We start from the raw sequence: 18968 nt of genomic DNA, 5'->3' as shown, positions 1-18968 counted from the left end.
GAAATACTTTATATGGATATATAGTTATGATTTCCCCTTGTGGAATCAGGAAAGTATATCTATCTATTATCTATCTATCTATCTATCTATCTATCTATCTATCTATCTATCTATCTATCTATCTATCTATCTATCTATCTATCTATCTATCTATCTATCTATCTATCTATCTATCTATCTATCTATCTATCTATCTATCTATCTATCTATCTATCTATCTATCTATCTATCTATCTATCTATCTATCTATCTATCTATCTATCTATCTATCTATCTATCTATCTATCTATCTATCTATCTATCTATCTATCTATCTATCTATCTATCTATCTATCTATCTATCTATCTATCTATCTATCTACCTACCTACCTACCTACCTACCTACCTACCTACCTACCTACCTACCTACCTACCTACCTACCTACCTACCTACCTACCTACCTATCTATCTATCTATCTATCTATCTATCTATCTATCTATCTATCTATCTATCTATCTATCTATCTATCTATCTATCTATCTATCTATCTATCTATCTATCTATCTATCTATCTATCTATCTATCTATCTATCTATCTATCTAGTATCTATTATCTATCTATCTTGCGCTTTCATTGTAAAAATAAAACTCAGTTTGTGTTGACATCCATTTTTTTATTTATTTGTGTCGTGTTAGTTTAAAACATTTATTCCCCACGTTGATATAAAACTTCATTCAGTTTGTTGTTTCCTTCGAACTGTATTTGCTGTTGTAGTTCAGTTGTTCGTGAAGCCACCAGGTCTTTGTGGCACATCTCATTGTCTTCATTGTTATTCTTTATCCAAGTTTAGTCCTAATTCTTAATATTGTAATTGTTGTCCTGTTGTAAATACATAAAATGTGTGCAATTTACTAAAAGCCAGTGGCTCATAGTGTCGTGTTAAAAGTAACATCAGTGGTTTCTAATCTTTGTGTACTCTCAGGTTGTCATGCCCTAGTTTTATAACAATATTACAGCATTAATGAATTAAAATATTTTGCCGTGAGCACATATGAAGTTTATTTGCTGCACAGCAACTAACGTGGACTAATCCAACAAATGCTCCATTTTCTCCTGTTTAATGAAAAGTATCAAATCTTTTTTTTAATATATGTAAAACTATTGTTGACCCTTTTTAATTACTCCATGACAGTAGGACCCAACGGGCTCAGAGCTCTGACGGGGTGGTAAAGTTACAAGTACTGAGTTAGACTAATGTTTTGTTGGGTTTTGAGCTGTTGACAATTTGAAAAAGAAATAACTCCTATCCTTTAATTATTAATACGTATAAGTATCTCTGTAGAACGGTCTCATTCGATGCTCTTCCTCTGTGAGCTTGTCTTGGGGACTGAGAGAGAAATCCTTTGAAACCCTGAGTGATGGAGAACAAGGCCTCCCAGCACCATCGAACAGGTCCTCCCTGCCAACACGCTGCTGAAGGCTCCTCCAGCGCTGCAGCAACAATCTGATGCATTTCTTTATCAGCCTTTACAGTTAAGATGAGGTTAAACAGAGCAGCGCAGCCTCACAGTCAAAACGGTCGTGTTTCCAAACACTCCCAAAAGATTTTTCACAATATAGAAAAAAGAAAAAAAAAAAAATCCATCTGTGTTGTGAGAAATGGTGGGCTGAGTGGGGAGAGAGGCTAAGATTAAAAAAACATGATTTATTTTCAAAGCTTTTATGATGCTTTCTATTGTTCCCCTCATGCTTCAGTCTGGATGCACACTGACAAAGGGGATGTAACTGTTGCAGACATACAAAGGAACTGCTCAAATTACACCTGTGACAATTACTACAGCAAGGCCCGCTGTCGGTGGGACAAAAGAGTGTTATCTAAAACTACTCACAGAGAATGTACAGAAAAAAATCAATTACTGCTGAGGCTTTGTTGCAGGTTTTAGGCTGTCTGGTACGTCAACAGCATATTAGTATAACAGCGCTGAGATATTTTCTGTCTTTAAAGTGCCAAAATTACACATAGTGCCATGAATACAAATAACCTCTGAGCTATACATTAGTCACTTTTCCAACTACATTCACAAGATGTCTTTATTCCACACCATCATATAATAAGATGACTTATTACTAAATGAATTGCGGCAACATTGCAAATATCAAACGGTTTTTCTTACAAGATTTAAACCTGCAAAACATGGACTGGAACATCGTTGAGCCGAGCTGCTGGCAGGAAGGCAGACGATGATGTCGCTCCACGCACCTTGAAAACCTGCTGTTTCACACAGATATTAAACAGACTCAACACATGCAAATGAGTGTAAGGAATGGTAGCAGTGAAGGAGAGAACCAGTCAATCATCTGGTTGACAGCCCGTTGTAGACAATGCCTGCAGAAAACAAACGACTGTGGAGTGAAAACAACACAATTAGCTACCTTCCATATCATCAGATATCAGCACACGTCCATATCAGAGGCTTCAGTAGTTCTCTACTGTCCAAACAGTCCATGAACCCAAACAGCCACTTTTCTCTCACCAAAACAAACAGTCCTGAATTCAGCTCTATTTTCAGCAGTTGGATCCATATTTGGTGCAATTGCTTCATTGTTGGTTTTTGACTTCATGAAAATGAATTAAAAAAAACTCCAGCTTCATCTTATCTGTCACCGTTTTTCTTTTTTTCTTTTCAATGTAGATATATTCATTCAGCTGCAAAATGCCACCTCCTCTCAGTTAACCTAGCTGTGCCCCGTCTGTTGCACATTAGCTGAGAAGATTATGTTGAAGCCCTCAGTACCCATTAACAATAGAGTTGTCACTGGCCTGAGAACACAGGGTCCCAACACCACAAACCAACACACACAATTAATCCCAATTATTAGCTCAGTTGTCAAAACTGCTCAAAGTTAAAGCCCAACGTGTAAACTTCAACAGCTCCGATGAAGCTTAATTGGTCGGGAGGTTTGTTTTCACAACACCATCCGTAACTGGAAGCTCTCAGTATTTATAAGGCACCAAGGATTTTCAACCAAAGGGGGGAAAAAAGCAGGATAAAAATTCCACACTTGCAGTGAAAACAGCGCTCAACCATTTTTGAGCTCAGCTGCCAGCGTAGCTCTCTGTCATAGACGGAAACAAGCTCTTTATTTGGAGGGTTCAAGAACAGCTTGCTCCCTCACTGAGGAACATAATCACCACATTTGTAAACGTAAAGCAGAGCTTTGAATATAACCATTCATCCTGAGTTCCCATGTTGTCGCTCAGACATCAGGGCTCTCCAAGGCCTGCACTCTCCCAGCAACCCACCTTGTATTAGACAAGCTAAAAGGCTTTGCCACAAAGTGCCGAGCAGCCCTGGGTCCTACTCACAGGACCACTGACAGACAACTTATAGCAATTACAGCAGGCTTTAATACAACTATAGGCAGAGCGTGGTTTGTCCTGTTTGTGTTACTGTTTAACTCTGTGTTCCACGGTCACATTGTGCTTTCACTGAAAAGCTGAACTGGTCTGGTGTTACCCAGAAGGGTCGCAGACCCAACGCCAAACACGCTTCACAGCTCCGTAGCACAAAGTCAGTGTAACGTCCGGCTGAGACGATAGACCGGGTCGTCGTCCGAAGAATTCAGAGCGAGCGAGTGGGCATGTCGGAGTCGTTTAATATCAGGTGACTGTGTGGAACCGGACTAATGCAAATATCTGGGTGGCGGTGAACAGGAAGAGTCATTTGCAGCAGCCAAAATGTAGAAATTGGACCGACAATGACGTTCCAGAAATGTTCACGTTTGGGGCCAGAACCAACATCAGAAACAGCAAGAGACTGAAAACATGAGTGTAAATAAAATACTGCTATTTCTGCAGCCTACTTTTGTGTCATGCACGCGATACCCAGGTGAGAAAGCAAACTGGTGATTTCTTGCAGGTGAGAACGCATCTGACACGGATGATTTCCTGTTGGGTGTATGTGATCGGCTCGGTCCGGAGAATCAGGGCTGTACCAGGAAACACCTATTTTAGAGGATGTTGGCATCTGAGCAGGACTCATGACAAAAGTAACTATTTCCTGTCTAGAAATAAGGAGAAAAATTACCCCCTTTCATTCTGTCCGACCATCCTAAACAGTTCTGGGTTTGATTTGATTTCCCAGGACACATTTATTTCCAACCAGACTTTGAATACTCTCAAAGGAAACCGCAATGTTAAAATAATGAAAACTGGTCACATTGCAGCACAAGTAAGAGTCCAGCCTTTCAGATGGTGATGAAGCCGGTTGTGTAAAAACGGTGACTGTAATGGTGAGGATACAATTCAAATTTATTTATATAGAGCTAAACCACAACATAAGTCATCCCCAGCCACTCTACATAGTAAAGACTCAGATTATTATAAAAAGACACACATGAAGAAATGTATATTCAAAATCAGAAAATTCCTGCCAGGCGGTCTGATGTGATTTTATTAAATTGATGACAGCTGCCACACATCAGCTGGATTCACCAACGTTTGGTCAAACACCGATGTGTCGTACTGCAGTGCAATTTGTGAGTATATTACATTATGGAGATTTAGATATTTAATTATCCGGTTTGAGTGGCTGGAACAGAATTTGAGGCATCAGTACGTTGAACTTCAGCTCCAACAGGATGAAGGCTACTTGGTTTGGGGGAAAAAAATAATTTCTGCATCTAATCTCTTACAGGTGCTGTTTGTATAATGTCATTATGTCATACATGAGCTGATTCCCCGTGAATAGTAATATCATTTTTAAACTTACAGAAGAGCTATCAGCTGTAATAGAATATAATGAATATACAGTGGATTGCTTTGTCTTCATCCTAAAAAAAAGATTCAATACTACTGACCCTGAATTTGAAAATCATTTGAAGGGTTCAACATTGTGTTTAAGTTTAAGTTAAGTCAACTTGAGAACGGCCAACAGTATGATTAAACTAATTACTTCAATATAAAGGGTCTTCTGGAGTTCCGCAAAGCTACGTGTTGGGCCCACTTTTGATTTTTTTTTTTTAAGCTTTCCAAAACATCAACTTTTATTTGATGATAACTCGATTTTTTTGTGTACTGCATCAACAAGTGGGAAAAAAATTAAGAACAGTATATTTGTTTAAACTTGAACAATCTTCACCTGTTGATTGATTATACTTAATGAATTGATAAAGCAGATAAAGTATTTTTTTTTAGCTCACATATACATCATGTCGAAGCATAGACCAGGTAGGGGTCTCTAAGGTGAATAATTGGAGTTGAATTTAATCTAATAAGTAATATAATGTAGTTTCTACTTGTTATAGTTCTATTAAATGACCCATTTGGTGAAGTCGGGTCTCTTTTGGTCCTTTTTGGTCGCTCCGAGCACCCGTACCGTAACACCACGGATAGTCACGCACTTACAATCCTAGAGGAGGCTAGCTGGACCGGTTTGGTTTGAACACATGACACGGAGCTAAAATGTTAAAAACACATGAGTCCATGGATATCTTTGTTCATCAGATATCTTTGTTCATCAGATATCTTTGTTCATCAGATATCTTTGTTCATCAGATATCTTTGTTCACCAGATATCTTTATTCATCAGATATCTTTGTTCATCAGATATCTTTGTTCATCAGATATTTTTGTTCATTGATATCTTAGTTCATCAGATATCTCTGTTCATCAGATATCTTTGTTCCTCAGATATCTTTGTTCATCAGATATCTTAGTTCATCAGATATATTAGTTCATCAGATATCTTTGTTCATCAGATATCTTTGTTCATCAGATATCTTTGTTTTTCAGATATCTTTGTTCATCAGATATTTTTGTTCATTGATATCTTTGTTCATCAGATATCTTTGTTCCTCAGATATCTTTGTTCATCAGATATCTTAGTTCATCAGATATATTAGTTCATCAGATATCTTTGTTCATCAGATATCTTTGTTCATCAGATATCTTTGTTCCTCAGATATCTTTGTTCCAACCAGACTGAACTAGCTGATCAGTTTAGTGTTTCTATGGTCTGTATTTATTCAGTTGGAGACTAGAAATCCTCTCTGTTGCTAGGTGGTTGCTAAGGGTCCGACTACTTCCTGGAATAGGAAACATTACATACGTTACATAAGAGTCTACTGATGCGACTGATTGTTTTCCAGCTGTTAGTCATAGCCCATATGTTGCCCTGGAAACGGAGATCAGGCTAACAAAAAGTTGGATATTTAGAGAGGGAATTGCTCCACAATATGAGCACATTTAGATTATATATTTTAAAACTAAAAACTAAAACTTTAGTTGGTAACTTTTTGTATAATTGTAATATTACATAATTAATATCTCTTAATAATAGAACATCTAGAACAGCCTGGTAAGTTCTAAGAAATGACACCAATTTACTGTAAAGATAGTGATGCTGGTCTCTTACTGTGAGGAAGTATAGAGGAAATAAAGGAAATATAACAATAGGAAATGTAACTTTAAAAATGACCTAAAGATTAGAATTTGACATGTCTGCAACAACAGCAGAGGTCTCTGCAGAGCCCGTGTGTTTTTCTTGGTATGGTGGTGTGATCATGTATAACAGCATGTTTTGGAAGCTGTGCCATGTTTCTATTGTAGTGCAGTGATATTGTGTGCAGACACATCCAGTGATCAATACTTCAGTATTGTATGTTCACCTTCACTCACCTGCTATCAATCTAATCTGATGCACCTTTATCATACGTCCCGCCCACCGATAGCTGTAACCTGACTGCACCACAATCCTGTCCCAAAAACAGGTCTTCTTGAATCTTCTTTTCTAATGAATGAGGGATTATTTTCAGATGGACCTCCAGAAAACTAAGAAGAAGGAGTGACTTTAGCTAACAACACTGAGATAACTGATGGACACATTTTATTCACTTTGGATTTGATGAGAGAAGTTGAATGGGAGTCTATGGAGCCGGAGGCTTTTTGGAGCCGACCTCTAGTGGCACTCGCTGGTATTGCAGCTGAAGACTCTTCTGGATCAGAACCATTTTACAGACCTGAAGCTATGAACTCTTTTATAAACAGTCTGTAGTTTTATATCCAGTCTGTGGTTTTATATCCAGTCTGTAGTTTTATATCCAGTCTGTAGTTTTATATCTAGTCTGTGGTTTTATATCCAGTCTGTAGTTTTATATCCAGTCTGTGGTTTTATATCCAGTCTGTGGTTTTATATCCAGTCTGTAGTTTTATATCCAGTCTGTGGTTTTATATCCAGTCTGTAGTTTTATATCCAGTCTGTGGTTTTATATCCAGTCTGTAGTTTTATATCCAGTCTGTAGTTTACAGACAAAGTGTAAAAGCTATTTGGAATGATTTGGTTTTCTGCCTTTGATCTTCATCTAAGTCACAAATACAGACAAACATAATGTGCCCAACCTTATCTAACTCATCTAATTTAAGTAACTTATTTAATTTATCTAATTTGCTGAAATTATCTAATTTATCAAAATTATGAAGTTATCAAATTAATCAAATTAATCTAATTTATCTAATTCCCGTTCAAACCTCCTTTGCCAGTAAAACGTAAGAACCGTGTCTCTGAACTGCTCCAGCTCAGATTCTCCAGCTTTCTGTTGGAAACAGTTCTCAAAGGAACATTTCACCATATTCCACCTTTGGGATAATAATAATAATAATAATAATAATAATAATAATGTTTTAATGTTGGTATGCAGTGACGCTTTTACTCCTCACATGGTGATGTTTGTTTTTCCCAAACAGTTTAACCTGAGTTTCATCAGTTCCCCACGTTGTTAGTGTGTCGAGGTGTTCTGTGTCTGTGGCAAAGGTCCGTTTGTGTGACTGCAGCCTGATGAATATCTCTGGAAAGAGTTCAAACGTAATCTCATTGAGATTACTTCAGCGTGAAAGTAATCTCTTTCTAATCTCTTTGTAATCCTTGTCACCTCAAAATAAATCAACATTTCCTACTTTTCTGGCCACTTTGTATGAGCCTCCATCCTTCTGCATATTGTCCATACATCAAGGTCTTTAAAGTCCTAAATTACAAAAATGATCTTTTCATACTGCGGTCAAAAAGCAACTAATTCCCCAGTGTGGCGGTTTATCCAGCGCCTCCCTGCACTTCCCCTACATGTGACTAAATGTATCATCACCAATCACATCACCCACATTTATATTTTACAAAACCAAAAACTCTACAGTTTCTCCAAAGACAGATGATTTAAGAAAACACAATGGACAAGATCATGCAAACCAAGTGTAGCTGTTGGACACCACCGGTCAACCCTTCCAGCACACCTCCCGTCAGACTGAGCAACATAACGGTCACCAAATACAATGCTTTTCCTTTATTTTACTCATAATTTCATGAAGTATTCAAATTGGAAGACGTTCTTTGGAGCCCCCAAAAGGCTTCTGTTTGGTTATAATGGTCAATTTAATTTTCTGGAGTTATATATTGTTATTAGCATCCAGATCTGCTCTGATCCAGGATACTCAAACTGTTACCTGCAAATGAAAATGCTCAGTATCACATTAGTGGAGACTGAAATATAAATTTGTGTGTTGTTTCTGGTATTTGTACAATTCACATTTGTTCATTATTTTACAAGGAAAGTGCAATTAGGAATGTTTTCTCACATTTTTCTGATTTACCCATTGAAATTCCTTTAATAGTTAAATTGGTGTTCTAAAAAGATATGACCTGCGTCTGTAAAGTATTCATGCAGTATTTCTGTCCACTGAGTATGTGATATTTCTGGGGTTGTCCTGAACACATTGGTCTTTTCTCTTCCTCAGCTATTGTATGCAGCAGAGAGGCCAAGACGCTGCGTCCTCAATCTATTTCCCAGGCTGCTGCTCTGCACCACAGCTTGCGAAGCCCACGTCCCCTTTAGTCGCTCCCTTTTTAGCCTCCTTTTTACCTTCCTCAAACAATGGATCCTGCCCCACTTCAAGCAGCAGCCCCCCAAACACTGCGTGAATAAAGTTAGTCCAACATGCAGCCCTTAAACCCACCCTGAGACTGCTGCCGGGCAGCCACACTCGCAGAATTGTTTGTTAATAGTCCAATTAGATAATTGCCATCTTTCACTCCTTTTCCTCTCTGTTTCCCATAAAGGCATGAATGGCACTCAGGGAGGGGGGCAGCTTGAAGAGGGCTTCTGGCCAGCTAAGGTGACAAGAAGGGCCAGAGAATGTTCCTTGCACTGGGCCACTGGTTTGAATTGAATCATTGTGGCCTAATCAATGGTCTTATTGGATTACTGGCCACTGCTGTGTTCAGAGATATTGTTGCACTGACAATGAAAATAGCCAAGAGTTGGTGATTGGGTGGGTGGGTAGTGGGCTGGAGGGCGAGCGGTGGAGAGCGGTAGGGGCCATTGCAGGGGTAAGCATGTGTGAGAGAGAGTGGAGGCAGCCGAAGCACTAATGACAAGTTTTGTTCCCCTTTTTTGTCTTTTTCCAACGCGCAGGTTAAGATTATGGGAGCTGAAGATGGCTCCTGGAGCAGTCTGAATGCTGAATGCTGAAGGATGTGGCGTTCGGATCTCGCCGGGTCGCTCTGCGTAGCTCTCTGACTGAACGCGGGACGACAGGAAACTTGAACCCAACGGCGGTGGAAGAAGATCGGATCGGCACCGTAGATTCTGCTGGATGTGGATTTGTTGGTTCTCCTCTCCACGTATCTCTCTCTCTCCCTCTCTGGCTCTCCTCCAGTGTCTTTCGCCTACAATAGCGTAGCGGCGAGATCCTCACATTGCAGTAATCCGCTGATTGGTGAGAGAGCCGAAGGAAAGAAGGGGTTCAAAGTTCGCCGACATGCTGCGACAATCAGGTGTGCTGTGAAAAGTCGGAGGGAAAATGTCTGCAGACGGAAGAATGAAGCGCCCGGGAACTTTTTGGGGCTCTGCGAGAGTCGTACCTCTGTGATTGTGTGCGTTCAGAAAGGCTCGGTTGCGAGACGAGACCAATCATTTGTCTTGATTCCCTGGGCTGAGAGCAGGCAAACCGAGGGGGACGGGACCAGCAAACCCCTCCATCAAGACCTGATCTATTTCCCCAAACAATTTAGTGTATTCATGAGGTTACGCAAATGTGGAGGCAGCAAAATTACCGTAATCAATCGAAACAGCGAGTGCGCCTCCGTGGCTGATTATTTGGAGATCATCTATCAGCCTGATGTCTATGTAACGAGGAAAGGGGGGCATTGAATTACTGTTGAGTTTCACTGAGAAGTCCATGATCATTGGGCACGGGAGTTTGGTCAGTGATAATAGGGCTCCTCGGTCGGGCGACGGAAGTATTTCACCAAGCATTAGATATCTGACTCTGCACAGTTGAAAGGTGCTGTTTTGAAACTCAAACCCACTCTGTCCAGACCAGCTGCTGCGCCGCGTCCTCCGTAATCTACATTTTTGTTTTTCACCTGACAAAGGAAAAAAAGAAAGAGGTGGACAAGCCGCAGGTCTGAGAGGATAAACTGAGCATGGAGGTCAGGTACAACCAAGAGATGGAAGGGATGGTGCTGAAGAATGGACAAAAGGAGGGGAAGGATTCCCAGGGCAGCTTGTCCAAAAGCTTCCTGAAGGAGCAGCAGGACTCCTTTTCCCCTTCTGGAGCCGTGGACAGCTGCGAGAAGAGCCGAGGGAGCGCCGGCGACCCCGACTACTGCCGCAGGATCCTCGTCCGAGGTAAGCCTTCTGCCTGCCTTCCTTTTCTTTTCCTACTTTTTCTTCCCAATACTTCCGAGCTCGTACGGATTCATCGGAGGAAACATTTCCTGTTCGACATTTTAGAATCTTATAAATGAGACAATCTTAAAGTTGTGAAATGAACCTTTGTAATATCACACAGGTTGTTTATACGAACAGAGAATCTTTTTCTTTCAGGGCAATTTTGCTAAACATTAAATTTAACAGATAAAAATCAGTTATAATGAGTTGTTTTGTTCTGTTTGTTTGAATTGTACACTTACAGCAATACAGTAACAGAACTAAATTATCCACCATGAAAAAATTAAAAAGACCTTTCAGACTTAATGTTAAACTATTCAAAACATTTTAATGCTGATAATTAAAATGACTAAATGACTTATATTATGCAGTGTAAATCTTAATATGTGTTTGGTAATGCCTACAGGGTTTACACTTTCAGGGTGATAAATATTACAATCATTCATATTTAAATACAGAAAACAGTTTGTTTTTAGAAATATTTAATGTCAACAAATCATACGTGGTGATGTGTATGAGAGGGAATTGCTCAGATAATAACTTACGTAATTTCCTTAATGAAGTGTTGGCCCAACACGAAGTGTGTATGAAAACAAACTATAAATATGGTGAAACCGAGGATTAGTCACGCAGGGTATGATGAGACACCGAGGCCTAAAATCTAGAAAAAAGTTGCCCCTTCAAATTCTTTATTGGACGTCAATTTTTTTTTTTTTTACATCCCACATATTTGTGATTTTTTTTTTTTTTTTTTTTTTTTTTAAATAATGAAATAATAATGAATTAAATTCCTGCAGCACAGCAGGGACTTTTAGCATTTACAACAGAATAATTTGACACAATTCTCAATTTAAACCTAAATCTTAAAAAAAGAAAACTGGAAGGAATGAGATTTATTATTCTAACAGACATTTTAATGTCAACACACTGATGTAATTTGTGTTTTGTGCTGGATTACATTAATATGGAAAAGGAACCACAACATATTCAGGCACTTTTATTTAATGTTTATTTAATAATCTTTTCTTTTTTTTTAGGTGCACACATTTTAACATATTGTTTAAATTTATGTCAAAATAACAAAATTGCTGAATTTTCAGTTTTCTGTTCCTGGTATTTAATCTGGACTGATATTTTCCAATTTAATAATCTACAGTGTTGTGAACTCATTAATGTATTAAATGATTTAAACAGGATTTGGCTCCATGTACATCATGTTACACTTAAATGGAACTCATCATTATTAATTCTCAAAATCTCCACTGTGTTACGTATACTATTACTACTATTACTACTACTACTACTACTACTACTACTACTACCACCAATAATAATAATAATAATAATAATAATAATAATAATAATAATAATAATAATAATACAAAACCTGTTCACACCTAGATGACTTTGTTTGTGAGTATTTCATTTGAAGTGCTCCTCGTCTCAGATGCTAAAGGCTCCATCCGGGAGATCATTCTGCCGAAGGGTTTGGATTTGGACCGGCCCAAGCGAACCCGCACCTCCTTCACGGCCGAGCAGCTGTACCGGTTGGAGATGGAGTTTCAGAGGTGCCAGTATGTGGTCGGGAGGGAGCGGACAGAACTGGCCCGGCAGCTCAACCTGTCTGAAACTCAGGTATGCGATTCTTCCCATCAGCTCCTATCACAATTAAAAAGGAATTCATTTGTTGTGAAGTGGAAGATATTTTTCTGCAGACGGAGAAAAGTGAAATAGAAATAAAGTGATACATTTTTTAGTCTTTTACCAAATATGACTTTGTATTTGGACTTCAGATGATCATGGACGATCTATTCAGACTTTCTTTGTCACAGGAAGAAAATGAATTTACCTGCATAATCTAATTAATTAATTTAATTTGTGGGCACATAAATAATTATGTATGATTCAGTTTAATAAGCAGCTGTATATTTGAAAGGTGCAATCAATCTCTGCCTGTGTAATTTAAAGAGATACTCACATATGTAATTACATTTCTAATCAAAGAAATATGAATTTTGTTTCATAGCTGATTCTGACTAACAAATAAAGCCCTGTTTTACAAACATTATGCAGAACAAACCTGTGAAGGAATCATTAAAAAAAAAAAAAAAAAAAACCAGGCTCACGATGATTTGAGTGCTGCATTGATAAATTTGAATCCCAATTTTTTGGTTCAATTTTATTCCCCCCTTTTAAAGTAAATGAAATGAGCTGGGGTGTTTGAGATGTGATGCGGTGGCGGTCCAGGTGCTGTGTTGGTTCTGGTCTGAGCTGCCTGCACACGTCCTCGTCATGTCATATGTTTGGTGTCAGCAGCGGGTCACACAGTGTCCGCGACGGTGACCTGCGTTTGACACCAGATTCCTCAGCTCGTCGCCCGGCCGCTCGGCTCTTTAAGCCTCGCTGCATCTTTCAGCTATTGTTGCGTTTATCTTTGCTTTTTAAAATGATGCCATCGCCGCCCTCGGCTCGGTCTTTGGTGTGAATGTCTCGGCTCGGTCTTTGGTGTGAATGTCTCGGCTCGGTCTTTGGTGTGAATGTCTCGGCTCGGTCTTTGGTGTGAATGTCTCCTGGCTTTCAGTTGGGCTGAAGCAGCCTGACCTTGAGAGGAAGTCTGCAAGAGGTCAACCTTTTCCTCACAAAATGACATCACACTCTTCCTTTCAATAACACCTATGGAAATCTCACTCTCCTGTTTGCTTTAACGTTTAGAATTTTAAATGTTTTAAGGTTCAGTTTTATATTTTTTTCATGCAAAGTCTGAACGAATTAACAGTCCTAAAGGGTTATTTTGCTCAGACAAAGGTTATGTTACGTTAATCTGAGCCACTTTCCACCCGAAGCAGGACAAAGCCAGGATGTTCTTCCACCGTCTGCTCATGAGACGCCTTTTAATGACTGCGTGGTGACATTAACATTTTGTTCTCTGGCCCTCAGAGCTTCTTGCATTAAGGAACAACAGCCTTTTGCATGCGCTCACCTAATCATCTTTGTTTGAGCGGCCAGCTTCATCTGGTGGTCTGATAATGTCGCCTCTAAAACCAACCACATGTTCCTTCTGAGCGGTTTTTATGTTGGACGGAGCGGAAAGGCTTCTTCTCTTTAATGTGAAATGGATGTTAACAGCCTGCAAAGAGTTAAACCACCTACTGAAGTAAAAATGGGAAAAGAATATTCAAATGTGATTGGCCCAGCAGCAGGACTAGGCTGCAGGCTGGCTGCTGATTGGTACGTGTACATTTTGTTCCAAGTGAAAACAGTCAGGTGTTTTATTGGAGACTTACAGGTACAATTATAGAAAAACCTGTATTTGTTTTTGGGTTTTGAAATGTATTAAAATCTGTGTGAAACTGAACTCTGAATATTTTAAAATGGACATGCTGAACCTGATTTAATAAGCATAAGCTTAGTGCACATAGTTAAATCAGTTGTATCACTAAGACTGCATTATTATTATTATTATTATTATTATTTAGTTCTTATGTATGGGAACATGATTATTAAGGTTTCATACTTCAGAACCAGCTGAATGTTCAATTTACTGTGCACACAGGAGGTTTGGACATTTTTACATTTTCAGTTCATCAATTGTAGATATTTTCTCAAAACCAGATCTGGCAGCATTTTTCTTTTTCTTTTTTTAAGAATCAAATTGTACATTTTTGATTTCTTAATCTTTCTGAGATTCTCTAACTGTGGACGTTGAACCTTCATTTTCAGACTCAGTGGTGCTAAATTAAAAGAAGGTGCAAGTTATTGAAGTCAGAGTTAATGGTGGCCATTTTGAATGTGGAGGTACAGAGACTGGAAATTTGCAGTGACTCAAACCTCCTAAAAGTCTGTTTAGTAAGTTTAGTAAATAAATAATTTCTATACCACAACTATGAAGCATAATAACTACAATCAACAAGCAATAAAACACACCGTTATTTTGCCAGTTTTACGTTAACAGAACCTCTGGTAGTAAAGCAGCCGTTTACATGAGAACGGAAATCTGTGAGCAAGTTTTGATTGAATTAACTTCCTGTCGGTCGTCACGGTCGGCGCTCACCTCCACGACGAAACACAATCACTGCATCTTCTGATCACTTACAGCCGACAGCCATTATCTGGTGTGAGTGTGTGTGTGTGTGTGTGTGTGTGTGTGTGTGTGTGTGTGTGTGTGTGTGTGTGTGTGTGTGTGTGTGTGTGTGTGTGTGTGTGTGTGTGTGTGATTTGCCAACGAGAGCGATCATCCTAATCTTTAAAGTCACACTATTGTACAGTTCATGGTGCAATTACTAATTACTAATAAGTAGTGATATTATCCGATTATGACTCCACGATGGTCACAGGCCTTTTAACAAAGTGAATTATAGCAGACTTCTTCCTGTTATACCGCTGTGCTATATTTAGATGTATTTCTCTATCTGTGGCCCGTCCCATGAAGCAAATGTGTAATCATACAGAAAATATTTCTATTTTCCTCAAGCTTCTGTGATCTGTGTTCCTGTCCAGGTGAAAGTCTGGTTCCAGAACCGGCGCACCAAGCAGAAGAAGGACCAGGGGAAGGACTCGGAGCTGCGTTCAGTGGTTTCGGAGACGGCGGCGACCTGCAGCGTCCTCAGACTGCTGGAGCAGGGCCGGCTGCTGACGCCTCCGGGCCTGCCGGGCCTTCTCCCCCACTGCGGCAGCGGCAGCCTGGGCCCCGCCCTGCGCCCGCCCTCCATAGCCATGGCCAGCAATGGCAGCAGCAGCAGCAGCAGCAGCAGCGGCAGCAGCGGCACGGCGGGCGGCAGCCCTCCGCTGCCCGCCGTCACCAGCTCAGGGACCGTGGCGGGCCTGCAGAGCTCCACAGCGGCTCACGGCCTCTTCAGCTTCCCCATGCCCTCCTTACTCAGTGGCGTGGCCACCCGCATCTCCTCCAACCCGCTCTCTATGGCCGGCTCACTGGCTGGAAACCTGCAGGAACTTTCCGCGCGCTACCTGAGCTCCTCTGCCTTCGAGCCTTATTCACGGACCAATGGCAAAGAATCCATGGACAAGAAGATCCTGGAATGATGCTTTGTTTTTACACAGAAGGATTCCTGTTTCCTCCGGACACCGTTCGGTTGTTTTCTCCGTGGTTACCGTCTCCGTTTGGTTCTTTCATCTGTCTGTGTCACATTCTGTAGCAGTTTATGTATTCCAGTTGCACATCTGGCGCCTTGTACAAGCAGGAAAACAAAGACCCACACAAGCTCAGCTAACAAAGACGAGGGTGGCAGCGGAGAGATTTTGCACAAAATGTTCACCCAGGATTTGAACAGGTAGAATTCGAGCGACGTGCTCTAGCACTGTGCTGTGGGCTCTTTAGTGGAGTTCTATTAATTGAGTCGCATTAATCCAAAATAACTATATAAGCAGGCACCCAGAGAATTCAGCTCCCACATACCAGAAGAGCTCAATCACTGCAGGAGAGGTGGTACACAGTGTACAGCGAGAGGCACGGGGACGGTGACAGGATTTGTAAAGTGACGGTACCTTTCTGAACTGTGTTTTATGATTTGATTGTGTTGGGTAGATGCATGTCACCACAGTGAGTAGAAGTAGAGAAAGAAAGCGAGATGTCAAACACCTGAGCAGCGTTTTGTGAGATCCAATTAGAGCGTTTTAAAATGCAGCGTTACGAATGAGCGAGCGTAGCTCGTTTCTCCACGCGAAGGAAAAAAGTGCCTCTGTTTGAAGGTCACTGCAAGGCCAGTGTCAGCGCCACAGCCAACACATTCAACGTGTGAATGCTATCTGCTTATGCAGATGCCTCACAAAGATTCGGCGTACAAAAAGATCTTTTGTAAATTGATTTCTATTAAGTTTGGACCGAACCAAAACATAACCCAGACGAGCTGCTGTCTCAGTCCGATAGTTGAAATGTTCCGTGTTGTTTTCTCTATGGTTTGGTGAAGATTTGGACATTTTACTACAAAAGTCTTCACTTTGTGGCATTTTCGTAGCTGACGTTTTTCTGTTCCTTATTTTTAGTCTGTGATTTTAATATCACTGTGAGCTCCCAGAGTTTTGGTGTACAGTTTCTATTCTGTGCAAAGAGGAGCTGAGCGCAGGCACGAGCTGCTGAGAGGGAGAAAGGCTTTTCAGCATTAGTAAGCTGCTTGTTTTGTTGAGCACTACAAGGTAACAGGTCTTTCAATCAATAAGACGATATAATAACCGTTCTTGTGCAAAAATTTTCAGAATTCACAGCCTTCAGAAAAGAGTTTGGCAGATTGATGCATGTGGAGCCCGAATGGAATTATTGTAGTATAAAAGTACTAGAAATGACAAATGTACCTTAAAATTGTTATTTTATTGTAAATTATTCAATTCTGTAATTAATAGATTATTAGTATATCTGGAAAATAATGAATGAATGAATGTATTAGAGGGGTTGAGGAATCAATCAAATTCTCTTTGGTGCTGTCGTTGTGAAATATCTTGAAATTTGTGAAACGTGTGGTACAAATGTGCATATATATTATGTATATGGCTGCAGACAAAGACAAGTGTGTTTTCATTTTTCTTTCATACATGTTGCTATGAATCAAGTTATGATAAATTCCATGACTGTTATACCTCATACACCAGCCTGATGTGTATGCTCTTAATTTGATTTCAACTCATTCTTTGACTGAAGTGAAACGACCTGGAACTTGTGCTTAAAAGTTGAACTTATAATATTAACAGGTGAACTAAGAGGTGTAGAAAAGCAGCGATTCGAGCACCAGCAGTCATGACATTGTGATCAGTGAGAAATCCGGAGGAGATTCAATTACGACTGCAAGTAATTATTTTCATCATCATTTATTCTCTCATAAAATACACAGATGTTACAGAAACTGTGAAAATGCCGGTACCAATTTTAACAGCTAAAATGTTCTAAACAACACATTTTTACAAATGTAAAACCACAGAAAAACATCCAATCCTCACATTGGAGAAGTTGGATTTAGATCATTATTGGCATTTGTTCTCAAAGAAAAATAAGAATGAATGAATTATCAAAATAGTGAATTATCAGCAAGCTCATTTGTTTCAGTTAGAAATGTAATATTTGTCTGAAATGTCGTGGCTACTGGTTTACAACGAGAGGAAAATCAAATTCACTGGTAAAGGTGTAATTCTAATGGGAATGGGAAAACCTCCATTTAGATTTTTATAAATCCCCCTGATATTTCTAGTTTCGTTTTGATTTCCTGACTTAAATCTTTCACTCCAGTTATCATTCTCTCGTTAATTATTTCCCTCAGTTACTGTATAAACTCAACAATAAGCTTTAGGAGCAGCAGCAAGTCTCACGGGATTTGTTTTAATTTTTTTTGTCCTGGTTTTGCTTTCATGCAGGTTGCCTCAACCACCTAATTGGTCGAGGTTGTTGCCATCTGATGAGAGACCTGCAGAAACTACCAGTCTATTTTTTATATTATTAGTTTATATTCGACTAAAAATACAGTAGAATTAAATTGAATTCATCGAGAGTTAGAAAGTAGGTGGAGTCAAGTTTTTTCCCCCCTCTCAGCTGGCATTTGACACAGTTTCAGATTTCTTGATTTCTTGATTTCTTGATTTCTTGATTTCTTGATTTCTTGATTTGTATGTGAGGTGGGGTTCTTTAGGCACACTTCATCTGTACACTGTCTGGGAGTGAGCTGAGAAGCTGTAACAGGGCGGTTCCCCCTGAGCTGCCAGGATGGGTGCTGGAGGGAGTCCTCAGGGTTGTGGGTGAGTTGTGCCGCGGGACAGTTTTGCTGATTCCAGGAACAAAAACACAGCACCTCTCCTAGACCTTAAATAGACCAGCAGCCATCACTTTCAAAAAACAAAACAAAGATTTGAGAACATTTTTGAGTATCCAACAGCAACCATTCAGCAGTGTGCCAAGGTAAACAGCATTATGGTGCATTTACCGAACTGATGCAACTTAACTACAGCTTTCAGGTATTTCAACTTGAATATTTCAAATGCATTTAATTTTAAGCTTAATTTCCAGGACATCTCAAAAGAAGTTAATTATAATTGACGACACTGACCAGCTAAAGCATTAAAATGCTGCTAATAATATAATATAATATAATATAATATAATATAATATAATATAATATAATATAATATAATATAATATAATATAATATAATATAATACATTCTCATATATCATATAATATCATATAATATATAACCCTGTTTTCCAAAAAGTTGGGACGCTGTGTAAAATGTAAATAAAAATAGAATCCAATGATTTTAAAATGATG

At 39.5% G+C, this 18968-nt stretch overlaps 1 protein-coding gene across 1 annotated transcript; it reads left to right on the top strand.

Annotated features, from left to right (window-relative positions):
* Positions 1–9391: 9391 nt before the first annotated feature.
* On the top strand, positions 9392–17299 carry vax1 (ventral anterior homeobox 1). Its single transcript, XM_069723025.1, has 3 exons — positions 9392–10663; positions 12153–12340; positions 15203–17299. Exons 1-3 carry the CDS (start codon positions 10459–10461, stop codon positions 15743–15745), a joined length of 936 nt encoding a protein of 311 aa, XP_069579126.1. The 5' UTR covers positions 9392–10458; the 3' UTR covers positions 15746–17299.
* The last annotated feature ends 1669 nt before the right edge of the window (positions 17300–18968 follow it).

The sequence above is a fragment of the Brachyistius frenatus genome, unplaced genomic scaffold, assembly GCF_029030835.1.
Source record: "Brachyistius frenatus isolate BFR_SWC_R1_liver_20210118 unplaced genomic scaffold, ASM2903083v1 Contig_313, whole genome shotgun sequence".
Classification (NCBI taxonomy): domain Eukaryota; kingdom Metazoa; phylum Chordata; class Actinopteri; family Embiotocidae; genus Brachyistius; species Brachyistius frenatus.
This window is presented reverse-complemented; position numbering and strand designations above follow the sequence as displayed.

Bases quoted from the DNA above. Each gene is read 5' to 3' on its own strand.
- vax1 (XM_069723025.1), top strand. From the start codon at position 10,459: ATGGAGGTCAGGTACAACCAAGAGATGGAAGGGATGGTGCTGAAGAAT. The intron at 10,664-12,152 runs GTAAGCCTTCTG...TCCTCGTCTCAG, and splicing joins CCGCAGGATCCTCGTCCGAG to ATGCTAAAGGCTCCATCCGG. The intron at 12,341-15,202 runs GTATGCGATTCT...GTTCCTGTCCAG, and splicing joins TCAACCTGTCTGAAACTCAG to GTGAAAGTCTGGTTCCAGAA.